Source organism: Pocillopora verrucosa, chromosome 8 (assembly GCF_036669915.1).
Source record: "Pocillopora verrucosa isolate sample1 chromosome 8, ASM3666991v2, whole genome shotgun sequence".
In the NCBI taxonomy this organism is placed as follows: domain Eukaryota; kingdom Metazoa; phylum Cnidaria; class Anthozoa; order Scleractinia; family Pocilloporidae; genus Pocillopora; species Pocillopora verrucosa.
In genome coordinates, this window is record NC_089319.1 from 13,342,065 (window position 1) to 13,361,257 (window position 19,193).

General features: G+C 36.6%; 1 protein-coding gene across 2 annotated transcripts; it reads right to left on the reverse strand.

Annotated features, from left to right (window-relative positions):
* Positions 1-1,559: 1,559 nt before the first annotated feature.
* LOC131798642 (gelsolin-like protein 2) lies at positions 1,560-18,820 on the reverse strand. 2 transcript variants are annotated; one of them, XM_066171040.1, is made up of 15 exons: positions 18,675-18,820; positions 14,457-14,546; positions 11,235-11,327; positions 10,191-10,286; positions 9,545-9,639; positions 8,679-8,751; positions 7,865-7,954; positions 6,647-6,712; positions 6,231-6,267; positions 5,551-5,654; positions 4,741-4,778; positions 3,971-4,053; positions 3,597-3,688; positions 2,537-2,630; positions 1,560-1,874 (listed from the first exon to the last, which is right to left on the reverse strand). In XM_066171040.1, exons 1-14 carry the CDS (start codon positions 18,756-18,758, stop codon positions 2,538-2,540), a joined length of 1,134 nt encoding a protein of 377 aa, XP_066027137.1. In that variant the 5' UTR covers positions 18,759-18,820; the 3' UTR covers positions 1,560-1,874; position 2,537. The 2 variants fall into 2 exon arrangements, with proteins under 2 accessions (XP_066027137.1, XP_058972328.1); XM_059116345.2 differs by lacking the exon at positions 18,675-18,820 and adding an exon at positions 15,009-15,231.
* Positions 18,821-19,193: the final 373 nt, after the last annotated feature.

Genomic DNA, 19,193 nt, shown 5'->3' on the forward strand with positions numbered 1-19,193 from the left:
TAATCAGGAGTCTCCGCTGCAATATACTAGGAGTAAGGTTTATATTCAGATCCCTTTTTCATGAGAATATGTTTAAGCCTAAAATTTGTCGCAGTTTCTTTATTCTTATGAATGAGAGATCTAATAATATTCTTTTCTTCAATATCTTTAAGCTTTGGTTAACCCTTTCAACTCTAATGGTGTGCAGCATCTAATTTCTCCATACAATATCACCCCTGAATCACACATAAAGGTCACGAGAATAAAGACAATGATCACCAACTGAAGAGGCTCTTGATTTTTAAATAAGTAATCCTTCTTAGTAACATTGGAAGTGTATAAAGAACAGTACGGAAAAAATACAAACTGATGCAAGGGTGCAAAGCATTGAGGGAAATAAAACAGCTTAAACACGGTTTTACGCGGTTTTTGTTTGTGCCTTGCCTGGTTGCGATCATTTCGACGCGACATTACCAATATTTCACATCAAAATTATTATTTTTCTTGAGAAAAATAGGGCCTCGTAAGTAACCTCAACAGCGTAATTTCCTACACCAAACACCAGTTAGAAATAATCTTCGGAGACCAGTTAAGACAAATCAGAGTTCTTCACGGCGGGGGTTTCTCTTGGGAAACATGTTCTTCGCTATTAAGGACAGGAAGTCAATAACATCCGGCAAACTCAATGTGAAGTCAAACAAGGTTTCCAAGAGATACAGTAAAATTCCGAAAATAAACTCCTCCGTGTATAAGCCCCCCAAATCTGAAACGCAAAAATAACTCCTAAAATAAGCCCCTCCGAATATAAGCCCCCGGGGGCTTGTATTTGGAAATTATCCTCAATTATACAAACCAAAGCAAACTACACATAATCACCATTATCAGGAAGGCTTTATTAGTCATAAAAGAATGATTCCGTGCATTAAAGCCGTGTGGTCAACAAGTGTTCAAGTTTATTGTCTTTTACGCAGTTCGCTCCTCACTCGCGCCTTGAATTCCTTCAGTCCGTGGACAAAGTATTTGCAAGGAAGTTCGATCCCGCCACCCTGAACCCAAATTCCCTCTGGTACTCCTCGCTTTTCACCTGTTATATTGCGGCGATAGATGGAATTGTTCTATCTTTGAGCAGGGGAAAAATCTGTGGCAGAGGTTCCCGGATGAACCTGAGCCTGAACTACGTTACCGTTTTTACTGTATTTCTGTTCTAATAAAGTTTATTGCCGTTGTGTTTGAACCTAGCATTTTCAGAGTGATTAATTTGTTACGAATTCCTAGCCAAAACCTTAATATTACCAGTTGCACATTCAAAAATGTTGACACAAATTTCCCTTCAATCATAAGCCCAGCCAATTTTAAAACGCAAATTCCCCTCCTATAATAAGCCCCTCCGAATATAAGCCGCTTCCAAAAATAAGCCCCTCAAAAAGGTCCTTTGAAAAATATAAGCCCTGGGGCTTATTTTCGGAATTTTACGTTATTTCAGCAAAACTTGAGAAGCAAAGCCAGGGATAGGAAATAGTGGTCCGTATTAATACAAGGGTTTCGATAATTACGTAATGTTTACAAACAAAAACTTGAAACACGGTAAATTCCTTGGTTTATTTTCATATCTGTGATCAGTTATGCCTTGAACAATATAGAGCGGTGAATCCTTGTTTAACCTTAACGAAGTTCAAGATTAACAAGTAATGTTTCATTTTCCGATTAACAAGCAACAAAATTACAAAGAAACCTACTTCCAGAAGCTGCCTGCGAACACAGACGAATTTTTGCATAATGTAGTAAAAATCACACGAAATTCTATCCATATTCACCAAAAACTTAGCCAGACACACTACAAATTTATGTTTTTAATACTTCTTGATCAGACTGCCTTCGTTTGACATGGTGTCACCCTAAAAGATGAAATGTTGAAATCAGAAACTCCCAATGGAAACGTTTGCGAAGTAGGTAATAAAGCAGCAGTAAGATCCTCTCATTTACAAACTAGCCTGTATCAGGCACACCGTTTGTGTGGGACCAGTCTTCCCAAAAAAACGGCCAATCGATTTCGGTCCCTCGCTTCTCTGGTCTAGACCCTGGCACAGTTTATCTCCCAACAACAGTCGGCGCCAACGCCAATAACACTATATTAACTCTTCCACCAGTTTCCAAACAGATTCATAATGAAAGCCGCTTAGAGCCCCCTAGTCCGGGTGCTAGAGTGTAACGCCTCAACCGTGCATGTAAATAGCACGGTGGTTTGCAGAATGCGAGTTAAGGTTTTACCCCATGTTATTTAAGCTTGACTTTGGTCACATACCTCTGATTTTTCGGGTGGAGCTGGTACCTTTTCAATAAGCACAAGACTGGGCAACGAAATGGCTGTTTTGATAATTTTGTTTAACGTAACAGGAGCCGCGTCACGGTGTGTACCATATCAAGCTGAAGGGTGTTAATAAAGTTTTCTGTATGTGTGCGTTTATGAAACGTGAACCCATAATACACCCAACAATGCTGTGTTGCCTCATCTAAGAAGATTGGGTGACTATTAGTTAGTATAGATTGTGAGAAGTACCTTAGTTGAATGCTGCGTGGAATTCCTTTGTTTCCTGTCCCTCTCCAATTACAGTGATTGGTTGAAGAGGGTTTGCAGATTTGGTTAGGTAATTCTGTAATTAGGACAAGTAAATGAGAAAGTAGTAAATTCTGTAAGAAGACATTCTGATTGTATCGTCAATTTCTAATCAATACGGGTTATGGCATTTAACATCCCATACCACTTTCCACCCATCAAGAAATATATCTGATGACGCCTTCAGGGCTCGTCATTTAAAAGCTTTTATCATGTCCCCCCAAAATCACACTTGAGTTAGCACGTTTGAACTGACACAGGAAAATGTCTCCTTTTGTGTAATTATCGTCCACCGAGCGAGGTTAGAATGACAAATTTAAATATGTTATTTGATGACTTTTCATATCTTTTTTTTCACTCAAAAGCCCTCTCGTTCGTTATAATCCACCATATATATTTTTGCTCGCGCGTGATTGGTCTGAACGCATCTTGTGATCTAGTATGCCCCAGCTAAAACTAAGGATGTTTGAGGATACACCACGAGTGATTCAACCCCAATTTTCTAACCCTGCGTCTAGTACGATGAAAGCGTTTGTTTTAGTAAAATTCAATTAACGTTGAAAGAGCGTTTAAGTATTGTTTAAGAAGAAGGGACATGTATGTTCGTTCATAAAGTCATACCAGAGAACACTGAAAAGTAAACATCTCACGCAAAAAACTGTAAACTGCTCGCAAAAATTTTCCCGCAAGTTACAAAAATTTTTCAAGGATAGTAAAAATGACAGTCTCCATTTGGCGCGAAAACATGCTCGTATATTTGTCCTTGGACAAATCGAAGTTCAAAGTTTTCCTCGAGCTTCGCTCCCGAAAACTGTTCGCATCTCGGAACAGATAATGTTTGCGGACAAATATGCGTACATACTTATTATGCCAAATAGAGGCTATTGGTCATATATTTCCAGTTGATACCATTTGCGATACGACAAATGTTACGAGATTTATATTATTTCAAAGAGGTAATAGCTCGAGAACCTAACAAAAGACAGTGCTCAGAAATACTTACGTGGGCATAAGACAAACCATTCTTCTTTTCATTTGAGCTTGCGCCGCTCCCAACCCACACATAGCAGTGTTTTCCAGAATCCAAGATAAACACTAAAGAGAAATTCAGAAACACACAAAATTAAGGGTACGAGAAGTAGAGCATATGTCGACAGCGTCATGCATACGACAGCGCTTAGTTCAGTTTCAAACAAGAAAGAAGTGAAGGGGGGGGGGGGGGTGAGGGTGGGGAACTAGCTGAGGAAATGTAGTCCTTTGTAGATATCTACTTAAAGAGAATTTCGCGAATGCTAATGGCACTTCGTTCGTTCTATCAGTTTTCTACCCATTATTTTCAATCTTTTAGACGAAGGTTTATAGAAAAAGGCGGCCTACCATCGTCGCTGTCCAATTGACTCCTTGTTACCCTCCCGCGAGCAACTTCAGTAAACTTCATCTCACCGCTTTCCTCTGACAACCTATAAATCATTCAAGTCAGTTCAACATGGCGTTGAATGAAAGTGATCATGAAATACAACGTTATTGCTACTCTGTCATGAACTGGCTCAATAGATCTTTCTGAGGATTAACAATGGCAATATCAGTCATCAAACCTCAGTAAGGATTGTGCCTCCACTATTCTGTCTGACAATTATACGCTGAAGGCGATCTGAATTTTGTTGAATAATCCCTGAGACGAATTCGAGAGGATTATTCAACAGTGTTCACTAAGCCTGGGGTGAATAATTGTTTTATTATAATTTTTCAGGTGCTTTCGAATTGTTGTAAATTCTGTAAGTAAAGACAACATAGCGTATATTTCGTTAAAATTCTGTCATTACTCGTATCAAGATGGACAAACAGTTCAATAGGTTTATTTGATTTAATCAGCCAAGTCTTCAAAACTTTCTTTGAAAAGTGTTCCACCAAACTCGGTACATTTTTTGGCGCTCTACGAAATTGAATTTTCTTCTATCGCGTTTATCACCCTCTCGGAAGACTGATAAAACACGAGGCCGCCATTTTGAAATTTAGCACTCCTGTCGCTATGATCGCTACGCGCGAGCTGATTCTGGAGAGATATTACACAATCCTCGACCAATTAGAGCGCACACATTTCTATAATCACCTAGTAAGCAATTATACTAAACAAGTATACTACTAACCTAAACAACACCTTCTCGTACCCAGGATCACTATCAGTCTAGATAAAAGAAAAGTTTGCATCTAATTATTTAAAAAACAACAGTATCAGTGAAAGTCTCTCCAACGTGAATACCAATGAGGGTGGGGTTAATTGGAAGAAAACACGTGTAAAATGTCCGCGTTTTTATCAGAACTGAGTTGCTTTGCACGTTTACGTGTAAAAGTTTTGAATGATGAATTGCAAAGGGTAACAAAATTGTGCATTAAGAGTAATCTCTTGTAGCCAAAGGAAACCATAAAAAACGCCCACGAAAGGGAAAAGCTACCACATGGATTAGAGTGATTATCACCATCAGTAATAATAATCAAATAAGGCATGTTTTTCCTTTCGAGGTTTTGTACTCTCGTTTTCGTCTTTATAAAAGAAAAAAAAAGAAACACGTATAGAGATCACGTTGAAACGGCGAATAAAATGACTGAAATATTCGAACCAGTCAAGAGGGAATCACTTCAATGAAAGAAATCAAGAGCATTTTTCTGAAAGATTAGGCTCGATACTCTCATTAACTGGCACGAAAACTAAGTAAAGAAAGGTCAATATCACTTTTTGCTGGTTGATGTAAAATCTTCTAAGCTGACTTCCAGATTCTACCCGAAAGATCAATCAACAAATATGATTTAAACAAGAACTATTTTTTTTCCGTAAAAACTATGGATTAGCAAAATGATGTTACGTTATGAAAAAGCTGACAGGAAAACAACCTTCAGACTGCAGATATCACATGCAACCGTAAAAATTTAAAATTCAAACGATGTTGTATACACAATACCTCATCTTTTCTCGTAAAAAATTTAGACCTCTTGGTTCCAGGCTGTCCTTCCTCGGGAAAGACTTCCAACAACTCCTCAGGTATTTCAGCAACCTTACAATTATCTGATACAGTTAAATATAACACTATCAACGTTATATTGACATATTAAAGATTATTAAACTCTGGATCTTGCATTTCTAGTGTTGTGATAAGTTCACTTAACTCCGGTTATCGGCTCATATACCGAATAACCTCTAAAGGAAAATGATTCATCAGATGAATTTTCTTTTGGTTAGAAGCAAACACTTCTCCCGTGGATTGGATATAACGTAAAACGATGCTAAGTCATTGACGTCATCTCCGCAACAAAAGTAAAAGCCACAAAGAATGAAATAACACTACTGAGAGGATATTGCTAGAGATTGGTTAAAGCTACGTGCCTTACACCTTATTGGCTATCTATCATCTCAAATCCAACTCACTCTCATGGAATAATTATTTATCATTACCCCTTACACAGTAATCAACAAAACAATCTGTGTTGACAGTGTTGACAGACAAGTGCAAATTAATCATCATCTTTTAAGTAGGAACAATTCTAAATTTATAAGAAATATCTGCAGTCAGTCAATGGAGTAATTTGCCATAATAATTGAGAAGTTTTGAACAGTTCCCTATTTAATCGATCGGATACTTACCAAGAACTTCCACAGTTGGTTTACCACCTCGTTCAGACTGAAAGACAAAAACCGTATAAGCATTCTCAAGTCTGAAGATACAAGTCAAAGATCGTTGCTAATATCAGGGTGGACAGACAGATTTCCCTGTAAGGGCAAGGGAGTATCTTACAGTAGCAAAAGAAAAATAATGAAATAATAATAACAATAATAATAATAGTAATGATGATAATAATAAGCACAGTTTCTTTCAAAGGGAGGGATCTCATGTACCAAGGGACTTTTCCATGCCATGCCCTGACATGTACCATCTATAATGGCATCAAAACTACAAACTTTAGCTTACTTCAAATCAATATGGTTATTCTAATAAATTGCACAGTTTGAAAATTCAACAATTGACAGAGATAATTTAGTGAGAATATCAGCATACTTACTTTTAATTGCGTTACACATTTTCCTGCTGCAAACCTTTCATTCATGCTGCTATTATCACCATTCCACTACACAAATAAGCCAACCATTTCATTAAAGAATTGTTGGAAACTTTTATGTCTAACTCTGAACAGAGAGCCATGTGCTAATCATGACCAAATTCATGGCAAACGTAATTGATCCTCTTAAAAATACACATCAAGACAACATAAACATTTATAAAATGCTGCAAGATGCAATTGAAAAGGTGACATGATAAAAGATTATCTAAACGTGGGTGAATCAATGGGTAAAATAAGCAATTTAAATCAAATCTTACAGGCTCTATTCCTATCACTCTTTATTAAATGCCTGCTCTTTTGTACATTTCCACTAGTCAAGAGCCCGGCACAGACTAGCATTGGTTGAGAACCTACAATATTTAATATAGAAACTAATACAGGGCTCTTCAGAACATGTCTAACATGTTGTAATGAACTGCAATTTACCTCAATTGAATGAGGATACTCCTTTTTTTACCTAAATATTCCATTTTTTTTGGGGGGGGGGGTGGTGGGGGAGAAGGGACAGAGGGGCTGATGAAAAGAATAACACTGAATACTGAAAAAGTTGAAGGTCTGGATAAGTGGCTCACTGAAAGGAATCTCATTTGAGCCTTTATGGAAGTTAAAGAAATTATTGTTACATCCCAGGAGGGGGACACTAGGGTTTGCAGTATTGGAGTTTTTTTCTTGCAGTATTTTGGTAATTTCAATATCCAATTGTGGTATTGAGGTATTCTCCAAACAAGCTGGATACCATTTTTTTGCATTTTGGGTGGTATTAAATATCATCCTTCAAGTCCTTCACATTTTTTCATGCCTTTTCCAGTTTTCATTTGTTTTGGAAACAGGTTGAAATTGACAATTACCCAAAGTACATTCATAAACAAATTTTTATTTATTATTGCTGTCTTATTTGCTCTGAGTGAAACATTAAGAGTGGCGGTTTTTAGCATTACAACAAGTTTTGACCTTATTGTGGTATATAACACTTCTTTCTGCAAAATAATGGTACTTGCCTAATTTTTTTTGGTAGTATTGCAGTGTTGAGAACCCCCTACTGTTCCCCTTTCCAGGAATGTCAAGCACATTTGAGTCTACTAGTCTCATTCCTTAACCCAACACCACATTTGGTATGCATTCTAATTTTTATTTAGCTACAAGTACTTTACAATTTACCTGAAATATCTTCAGTCCAAGGTCAACAAGGAACACATCATCATCATTCAAGTAATCTTTCTTAAACTTCACCTCTTTGATCGTCACTTTCTATCAGAAATGAAGCAGAGGTGACAAAAATTTGCTTTCCATGTCAAATCATTCCCTTGGCACCGATTAGAATTCTTGTGGGTGCTTTTTTTTTTTTTTTTCAAAACAATGCAGATGTTATTTGCTCTATAGCTGTCTGTGATTTTTCTTATACATTTGCATATTTCAGCTTGGGTTGTATTAACTCTTTACTCCCTAACATCAGTGGTCATATTCTCCATAAGTTGTCCTATATATTTCTTAAGGTAATGTCAAGGAGAATGTGATTAACAGTCAATAGCTTCTTCAGTTGGTGATCATTTCATTTATTCTTGAAATTAGGTGCTAGTCACTCTTAGAGATTAAAGGGTTGAGTAACAAGTATGGCTAGTGTTGCTGTATGATTTATTAATTGTATCAGCTTGTCACTTGTCACAGTGGTTTCATGTTCATGCAAGAAAATGTTACTGGTTCCTTGTTCACAGAAGAACGAAACTTGAAGATCTGATCTCAAGTTCACTTCCATCAGATATGCAGGTTAATCCAAAAACAAGTGATTCCATCTTCAACAAATGGAGTTGTTCAGATTGAATGAGCATTTAGTCAAAGTGTATAAAAGTGCACCCATTTTTGTTGGAGACTGTTGATATTCCATGAACACTGTAAAACTACTTTAGGTGCACTGTTCACAAACTATAATTAGAGTTGACATAAAGAATTACATCATACAAAGGAGGGACCTTACCTTATTACCAGACACATGAACAAGGCGGGGGACATATTTCTTGGGTTCTACATGACGGAATCCTGATTCAGCCCTACAAAGCATATCATTTTAATAAGTAAATCATAATTTCATACATGCAAAAAAGAAAAAAATTTAATCCACATATTCTTATATGATCTGCTCTCAACACTGAAAATTTGCAGCCCCCTAACCACCTGACTAGCAACTTTGTTAAGCACTCTTGGTTAATAGTATGAATGGTGCTGTAGAAATATAAATTAGTATATGCCCAAACAAGTGAATAGTGATTTTTGTATGCGTTGATTGGCTGGTTCAGAAGTGAATAGCAGGAACAAAACCATTTTTCAGCATATTGATGGAAATAAACTAATTTTAGGTATTTGTCTGGTATAAACTAAAACAATTATTCACCTCAGAGGCGTTCACATAAGTGGATTTTAACCTTGATGCTTGGCAGCTCAGTCAATATCCACATGTATTCACCTTCACTTCAGTGAACAACTATTTTTTATTATTTTATTATTCTATTATTATCATTTACATCTTATAAGCCCTAAATTAAAATGACCCACATCAATTGATTTATTGTCAAAGTAGTCAGCTACTAATTGTCAAATAGTATTCCATTTGATAATTCTTCTAAAAGGTCTTGACGGCAACATAACAAATACTTCATTCTTAGAAAATGCATTATTCTTTTGGCTACAATGATGATAAAAGTTGTGCTGATAAACCATGTTTTAAGAATTCAAAACATTCTGCAATTTTAAGAGGATCCCATTCATGTTTAAAAAATTATCTCACCTTAACACAAGAATGAGTATTTTAATTTAATTTTTAAAGTTTGACCTTTTTCCACATACCCTCCTTTCATTTTAGAAATGGTTTTGAAGTAGCTCTTGAAGAGTGGAGACTCATGATCCATTACTTCACGATGCTGGATAGGTTTATCATCCAACTAAGGAAGAAAAAATTGACAATATTGCCTACATAAAAGCATGAAAATGCCAGATTAAAAAAAAGATAAATAAATCTGTATTCTTTGCTTTCATCCTCATCAAAACAGAACAAACTGTGTATAGATAATTCCATCAAATACTTTTGCTCACAGGCAATTGGTGCAAATGCATCACAGATCAAAAGGCCATGGTTAAAACTAAGAAATAGCCAAGGATATAACTTAACTGATATTCCTCACTTTCAGAACCTTACATTTACAGCAATAACAGAATTTATTTAAAATTTAGTTTAATTTGCTGCAGCTGATATTTTTACTTGAGAGGAGCTAGTATATGTTATACATTCCAAATTTGATGCATGTACAACAAAAGCACTAATCTCAGGTTTTCAACCAAAAGAACCTTTAAAAATTGTAGATTTAGTTCTGACTAGTTTATCACACTTATTCTTGTATCTCTCTCAATCCAGGAAGATACATTTCCTTCATATCTCGACAGTGATAATTTGAGATTAACATTAAAAAAATAGAAGGCATTTATTCATCCTCACATAAGTGTCTAGTTCAACTGTTTTATATGCAGCTGTTCCATACTCATCCTGGCTGGAGTACTTGCCAATATAAAAGTGAACGTCATGGTCAAGCTCCTGATAAATCATGACAACATTAGTAAGGATAAGTTACCTTAATTTGTAACCTTGACAGAGTCAACAGCCCTGAACAACCACCTCCCACAAGGATAGGGCTAAAATAGGACCAACAAAAGTGTATGCAAACCCTGTTTGTAACAATAAAATTATAATTCTTAATAATAAAATAACCTGGTAAGCCTTAAAAAACTAGTGAGACAATGGTGTTGTTCTTAAGTGAAGAACCCCAACATCAGTTGAAGCAAAACTATCTGTGCCCCTTTCCTGCAGGGCTCAAAATTTATTGGGCAGATTAGCACAGCCCACCAAGAAAGGGAAAGTTGAATTGAGCAATTCAGATGCACAATACAAGGAAGAATAGAGAGAGAAAGTAAGAACCTCAATGAAAATGGAAAGACAGGTAACCCCAAGTTGTTTATTTATTCAGTGCACTTAATTCATGGGGATCAAGGATTCATCAAGACAACCAAATTCATCAGTTTGATTGCTTGGCTTTTAAATAGGGACAAACTGACTTTATCCTAGATTTCAAGCACTGTTCCCTTAACACACACCACATTCCCAAATGCCAAAATGTTCTTGTGACTGAAACTACCCCTAACTCTTCACACTATAGCATCAGTCCAGCTCCATACCTTTTCTTCATATTGGTCTCTATACGTCACAGGGAACTTACATGGATAATTTATTTAATGTCATGAGCTATTTTCATCTGCAATCATTTCCTTTGCTCTCTCAAACTTTGTTTCATTCACAAGTGATATGGCGAGGAAAAATTACATGCTAATCACTCTGATAAGGATCAGAGGGTTGTAGTGAAAACCTCTTACATCTAACCATTGCTCTGACTCCATCACTACCATTTTCAAGGACTTAAACTGACCAACGATGAATTTATAAGATGTACTTTCAAGAAAAAATTTTGCATCAGCAGAATTCTCTGACCTCACTATTAGGATCCTTTTTGTACGTATTAAGAATGATGTACGAGTCTCCATCATAAAATCTCCCATAGTCCTCCTTGGGCCAATCTACCACCTGTGGGTACAAAAGTCACAACAATTTAAAATACAAATAAAAAAGAGGCCAAAATGCAGTTTAATCAACAACATATTGACTTGTAGCACAATCATCATGCCCAAATGTGTAACATAGGGTATTTTCATGAAATGTAAAAAGTATGCCAAAAATACATTTATTTGCTAGATATACTTGCTAATTTACGTTCTAAAAAGAATTAGTGAAGATTTCAATGTTTGTTCGGTTTTTAAAGCTTAATAACTGATTACCCACAATCCTTTGCGGGCGTGGCATTTGACTTTATCACTAGATTTCACTGGCCATAATGGCTGAGTTACAAAAAAAAATTATATTTCAACTATCTCTAGATTTACAAAGAAGCAATTATTTCTTCATTGACATCTACAGGGACTTTGTAAATGTTATTCCTCTTTCTCTTTAGTTCTCCACACACATGCCGCACAGTGCCAGCCAAAACAAACGCACTTTTTTTACATCAAGTTTGTATGTCATGTTTTCTTGCCTAATCCCTGCAGACATAGAGGAGAGGTTACATAGGAGACCTTCGATGTTTGTTGCTTGATTTCAACGAGAAAATCAGGCGAAGTTTAGCGTTTTCGAGCGCTATTTGTGCGGATTTCAATGTAGAGCGGGCTTGAAATTTGATCGTTACACATTGATAAACACAAAGCGAGAGTGAATTTAGGTTTCCGATTTAGTTTGCTTTGAATATCTTCGTTTGTATTGTATGTATGGCTGTAAAACTTTGGGGATTTGTAGTCGAACACATGAACTTTGCTTGGGAGTTGTCTCAGCAACCGAGGTGAAGTAAAAGCTGAAATACAGGCCTTTTTGCAGGTAAGTGGTGTTTGATTTTCCGTGTTTAAAAATAAACAATAACATCGTTTCCGAAACCAAAAATCACTTATTTCTTCTTTGCAGTTAGCTCTTTTTAAAAGTTACTTTAGATGAGGGTAAGTAGGTGTTTGAACCTTACTCAGACGAATCAACTTTCTTTGTAGGCGTATATTCAAGACGCTAGACCCGCACATGTACCATGCAAAGCTCTGTTGGATCTGCTGCGTTACACAAGCAAACAACAGCGACTGTCTTCAAGTTTTTTATTCCTGTTCTTTTAAAAACGAACATTTAACGCTGTCTCTTGGCATAAGGTGTATTTGAGCCCTACTCAGTAAATGAGCATAATGGAAGTTTCTAATTGATGTTGTTTTGAGTACGAAATTTACCTTTATTTTCGGGTTTATGCAAATGAGATGTTACGCGTTACATTTATAATTTGGGTATATTTTCCAGTATCTTTAATATTTTTTAATTCTTACATTATTCCAAAAGGCAACACAGTTATTTTTTATTAAACTGCAATCATCAGAGAAGCAAAATGACAAGTTTGAAAACAATCTGTCCATTGCTGATCAAGATATTTTCAAATATTTCTGAACAACCCTGAATGGGCGTGATGATCATGCTACAAGTCACTGTCATAGGGCTTTATGTGACAATGTAATTTATCTGAGCTGTCAAATGTAACCAACAGATTTAAGAACACAACTCTTTATGGAATGTTAGTGAACTATTTAAGCAACTATTTGTCGAATGCAAAACAAACATGAATAATGCCCCAAACAAAGAGGATTATTCAAAAATATTCACAAGGCCTAAGCTTAAAAATTACTTTTGGAAAACTGTGCTGGTCATCACCACAGAAAAATCAATTTTTTTAAAAAATTTATTTGCTCCCAAACATCACACACATCAGAGAACAGAGATAGAGAGATTGGTACAAGAAATTTCCAGTGCTTCCAGTAAGGCTTGAAGTAAGAGGCTACAAGAGTAAAGTATACAAGTTAAGAAGTGACTACCAAAGGTACAAGCCTCTAGGCAAGGCTGAGGGCATGCAACTTTGACAAGAGTGCAAAATATCACACCATTTGTTATTCAAAGCTGTCAGCTGCTAATCCCCAACTTATCTGATTAGGTATCTAATTGAAACGTAATATTTTCTTTCCCTTCCACTCTAGTAGGTTGTTTGAACCTGTAGACAAATTCTTTGTTGTTCTTGACAAAAAAAATTGTAATTCAATGATCAAGTTCCTGGTTAGTAAAAGCTAGATGGTAGAAGATTCATGGAATCTCTGTCGTGGCTTTCATCTTTCTTTGTAATCTTGACAAATTGAAATGTTGTCATTTTGAGATTTAGCTCTACCGCAATAACCACCTTGTACGTGGTGATTATTGCAAGATATGATGCAATCCTGGCTCAATCAAAGTGCACATTTCTTCATAATCACCTGAACAATTGAACAATTCACAAATAGCTGTAAATTAATAACATCTTAGCAAAATTCCAAATTAAGATCAATTCAAAATAGACCAACACAGTCATTAACTGGAATGAAGAGCTAGAACATTACTATCAATATTACAATATTAACCACTAATTTAATAGATCAGGAAAATTCTGAGGAAAGGAAAAGGAGAATTAGGGCTGATGGAAAAAGTTTTGGACATTCACACAAAAATGGCCATAGTGTCCTCACTAGCATCCCTATACTTCTACAAACAATGCACCTTGAACTATTTTAGTTCAATTTTTTTTTTTCTCAGAACAGCTGAAAACCTTCCCCTTCAAATCCATTTCTCCGTTAATCTTCCATGTTAAATCTATATTTGTCCATTATAATAAGACAGAGATAGTTGGTTTAATATTATCATCACGGAAAAAAAAATTCCTACCTGTAAGCGAACATTTTTTACCCAGAACCTTCTGCATATTGAGCCAAATTTAGCTATTCGATCACTACGAACACCTCAACTTTAGTACCATATAAGGTAAAAACTCCAAAGCTCAAAAAAAGTCTAATTATCCTTCAGATGACAGAGGTCAAAATGTCGCATGAATTTAAGGGTTATGTTTGATTGCAAAGAAACAGTAATAATCACGACTACATCATTGTTTGATGGATAAAAAGTATTATTATGATTGATTAGAACATCACGCGAAGGTGTATTTACAGAAACATCTCCAGCTGAGGTTTATTTCCAGCCGAGGTTTGACATACATGAAGATACAGCTCCGACCACACAAGAAATTATGACTAAAGAACGTAAACTAAGCTTAATACTCGCCTTAAATTTGACAATTCTCCAGATCTTTAACTCAACTCTTTGACCACAGCCCTTCCACGCTTTTTCCTCCATTGCTGAACTTTTCTTGACCTACCAATGGATAGCACAAAAATAATTATCAGAGAATAAAATCTCAAAGCCTGTAGCAAATTTCATACTTATGCTGATACACCATCGTGCATAATCGTGTATTTCATGTCTACTTATATGCTTATATTTTTATATACGATTACATCTCATTTCGCGAAATGTCTCTCTTGTCACTTGTCTTCAACATTGTGACCTGTGACTATTGGCTTTTAGGGACGTTTTACAGCATTATAAAGTCAAGATTCAGATAAGCCTAATTTGCAACTGATCGAAGCTTGTTTTCCACTGTTTGCATTTGTCATGGTTGAAATAACACTGCATCGCTTGGGCGGCGTATCTCTTCTCTGTCGACAGTTAGGCAAGTTAAGCGAACCTTTACGAGACATCTATCGTTTGTCCACTGCTACATATTGATAAGACAAGGGCAACTCCGGCGGAGCGCTGACGTTTGAAAAATCTTACATTTTTCTCGACGTCTGAGCCGAACAAAGCCAAGTTTGAGTCCTTCCAATCATACTTCTTAGCCTTCACAAGCCCTGCCATACTGAACAACACCTCAGTCTCCAAATGTAAGGTAAACTGTAGCCTGGCGCAAATAAAGGAGTTCCCTTCGCTACGAAGTGCCAAGACTGTATTTCAAGCACAGTTATTGGTCGACGCCATGCTAATGTTGATCGTTGCATAAATATTATAATTCCATAATCTGTTAATCATTTACATATCTAGTTGTCACGGTCACACACTACAATAAACCCAGAAACTAGATCTACTTAGGTTCGATTCCAAAATAACAATTATTGATCGAACGCGACGCTTACATGAATATGTTGAAAATTTGCTTCAACTGAAATCGATGCAAGTCCCTTAAAAATAACATACACATGAACACGTATTTTAATACTTTTTGTGTTAAACATTTTAAAAAATTTAAAATATGCACACGAAAAAAAATTCAAAATGAAATTCAAGAACCGCCCCTTTCAGCTTGGTGATTCTATTAGAATGAACCACTGAAATGGTTTCATTGCCAGGTAGGTATCAAATTTGCTCCGCATCGGGCGCGAATGTATGCTCATATATTGCGTTTGTCCCTAAATATTCTCTCTATTAAGCAAAAACAGCCTACTTTAATCAAAATTCAAACGAAAACTTTCATCGCATCGTATCGGTTGAAGTTGAAGGCTTGTTTTTAATAGATCAATCGCCGGCGACATATTTTTCATTCATGAAGTTTTCATTAGTTTCACAACCGTAGTCGGGTATTAATATTTGATTGTGGAAAAAACTGAGGAGAAATTGCAACCAGCCTTACACCCATCTCTGATATAAATCTGATCTTCATTTGACTCGCGAGCCTGCCTCGCACTTGCCTACACTCACAAGGAGAACGCAAAAAGTAGCAGCCGTTTTGGAGGTTACTACTGTACCCTTCGAGTCCATCACAATCCCTGATAGGAAGATGGGCCGATACTGACTCGTTAAACTTATCTGGTAAAACACTACTAAATCATCGCTGATACCACTCTTTTCCAGCTATTGAGGCCGAGCAGTCAGTATCGATAGTCATAATACACAGAGAGCAGTTCCTACGTTGATAGTTCCGATTGCAGAGATATGCAATGTGGTATGTGGTGACTGGGAAACATAGGCATACTCTTCAGTGGGCTATGGGGCGGCCGCACTCTTCTGGCAGATATCCGCATGACATTGGAGAATCTGTGGAGGAGAGAGGAGGCGGGCCAGGTTATATGATAAGGGAGGCTCTGTTGTTGGACACGTAAGCTTCTTTTTGTCACTCTCGATTTTCTCATCTCGTGGAGAACAATTAAGTGAGCTCATGCGATAGATAGATGCTTTAAATATGTGTGGCAAAGAAAATATCACACCATTAGGAGGTGATTTTAATTAGAAAATTATCCCAATCGGTGGCTCGTTGTTCAAAATTGTAAACGTAAAGTTGTTACTTTAGATGGTGGAGATCACTGGGGCAACTAATGTAACAGAACAAAATGTATTAGCGAGGAAAAGTTTGACTTCAGAGGGGTCGATAGGCTGATTCATAAGGTTAAGAAATCACCGAGAGTGATCATTAGGGAGCAACAGGTTTGGCCGTTTGAACTGTAAAAGGGTTAAAGCACACTGCTTCCAGCCGGGACCAGATCTCGTATTTGGTACGTAGAGACCAACATTACATTAACCCCTTCCTTAAAGCGGAGATTCTTATGGGCAACGAGGAAGCAATATGACACCAGTCATTGATCGTGCCTTCAAGAAAGTTGGCAACTCGAGTACAGGAAGGGTGGTTTATGTACCGGCGGAAGCTTTCATTATGATTCAGCTAAAGTGTGCAGGTTCCTTAATGATCTCAACTGCTTGGCTGTTCGGATATTTACAATGGACTTTAAGCAAGGCGTTTGATTCTGTAAGCCCCCAACTTCTCGAAAACAAACTTAAAGACACCCTCTGAATCCTTATAATGTCACTTGGTGGTTGAATTTTGTACAGGACAGAATGCAAAGGGTTGTATATAAAGATACTAAACCTTACCCTTTTAGAAGGGTATCTTAATCCAGTGCCCTACCGGCACTTTTATGTATACCCGGCTGCTTGATGTTTTTCAGATTCTTTTTCTAGACAGAAGAAAAGGAAAATTTAAATTTTCTTTCAACTCTTCTTAGTTAGGCCTTTATGCGATATGTTCATCTACGCATTTGAGAAAGATAAAAAAAAACACAAACAATGTAGTAACTTCTTACGAGCTAAGAAGACACACAAAGATACTTTGATTGCATGTACAGATGACACGCTTTTCTTGATCCTTAAAAATCCTAATGTCTGAAAATGAAAGATGGAAAGAGATCAAGTTTCTAAAACCCAAAGTTCAAAACCAAAGGACGAATGAAACTGAAAACGTTATTGCAAAATTTCTCTGAGATATTTTAAAATAGAAAAAAATCGGGTACAAAGTGAGAATGTCTGATAATTACATTTAGCCTCTCTAACAATAGTAATATTAAAGTAAAATGATTACGAAGACAGTTTTAATGTGATAATGATGATGATATTATCAATGATAAAGAGAGGAAGAAAGAGAATGACTTTTCCACAGCAAGTGCAAAGGCTCCCACCTTGTAGAGAAAAAAACAGAAGGTAACTTTATGAGAGTTCCATCATGATCTAGCTCGACCATCCTTTCCTGTGTAACTCGTAGATCAGCGATATTTCATTTAATTTATAACGCCCGTCGAGCCTAGCGAATAACGAAATCAACCTCAACCAACCCGCTTCCGTGATAATGAGCAAAAATGGTTCGTATGTGTTCAAAAAAATTATGTCAATACGCTTTCAATTCACAGTTTCAGTGGCGTTTAGTGGAAAAACGTCGCGTTGTTAGATTATAACCGTAGCTGAAGCCATGGTATACTTCTGTTACTCAAGAGATAATCAGTTCTTTGTGTTACGCGAACATCTCGCGTCAAAATCAAGCCGCTTCGTATATGAAATGATAATAAAGGAGACTTTTCATTAGTGAGTTAATAAGATGTGTTTGGCACCTGCGTATCTGTATTTAATATTGCTTTAAGGCGCTATATTTCAAAGAAAGTTTGGTTGTTGTTTAAACATGTGAAATTATAACCTCTGCAGAGCTTAATGTATAATAAAACTAGGCAAAACTTTCGAGTCATCAAAACTTCTCTCGATTTAAAACGTCCTTTGCCTTCGGCTTCACGTAATTTATCCTTTCTAATAACCAGAGCTCGAAATATTTTGAGAGATGTTCTTTTGAGAACTCTTAATTTCAGTGTTCAAATCAAACAGTTTGTTTTAGGTATACTAATATGAATAAATAGCACATTCATCAGCTCAATGCAGGTTATAAATATGCGTTTTGGCAGCAGCATGCAGGTGCCATGAATTGTTAATTGCTGTCTCACTCTGCTGCTTGTTTTGTGGCCCTGGACAAAAATCTTCCAGATACTCGTTTAGAAGACAACAACAAGTGCAGGGGTTTCCGTAATCAACAACGTCAAGAGTGAGAATTATCGTTTATATTCAAGAGTTCTGCGCATTTTAAAACCATCATGTCTCTATTGCAGTTTCGAAATCCAGGGTCTCTTAAACACTTACGTTTTTCTCGGTGTCACTTCCAAAAAATTCCAAGTTTGTTTCTTGCCAACAACGCTTCTTTGGTTTGATAAGCCCCGCCATCATACTGTCGAGAGCAGCTTCTTCCCGTTACACTCCCGACCGTTTGAAGATTGTCAGAGTACTTTTGACGTTCCGCTTTTTTCTAAGCAGCAATTTGAAATCGATATGTTTTAAACACCTAAATTTAGCTGATCCATCGCCATTCTGATTGGTTCATAGGGGATGTAAATAAATCATGACACTTCAGGGTGTCTTTGCACCTGGGTTCGCGCATATTTTATATTTCCCACTTCTGCTTGGCGATCAATTGACATGTAAATTTTATCTCTCACAAACAAACGCCAATAGCCTGGTTTTCAGTGAGTTCGTTCAGTTTGCATAGTTGATGGTCGAATATTAACAAATTTCTAGTTTTAAAAGTCAAATTCAGAAAGAATTAGAAAGTGAGGGTAAACCTGTAAGCTAAGCTGCCATGAGATAAGATAAAGTCGAACCCAG

Bases quoted from the DNA above. Each gene is read 5' to 3' on its own strand.
- LOC131798642 (XM_066171040.1), bottom strand. From the start codon at position 18,758: ATGATGGCGGGGCTTATCAAACCAAAGAAGCGTTGTTGGCAAGAAACA. The intron at 11,328-14,456 runs GCGAGTATTAAG...TTGTACCCACAG, and splicing joins GGAGAATTGTCAAATTTAAG to GTGGTAGATTGGCCCAAGGA. The intron at 9,640-10,190 runs GTGAGGATGAAT...TTTCTTCCTTAG, and splicing joins CAGTTGAACTAGACACTTAT to TTGGATGATAAACCTATCCA.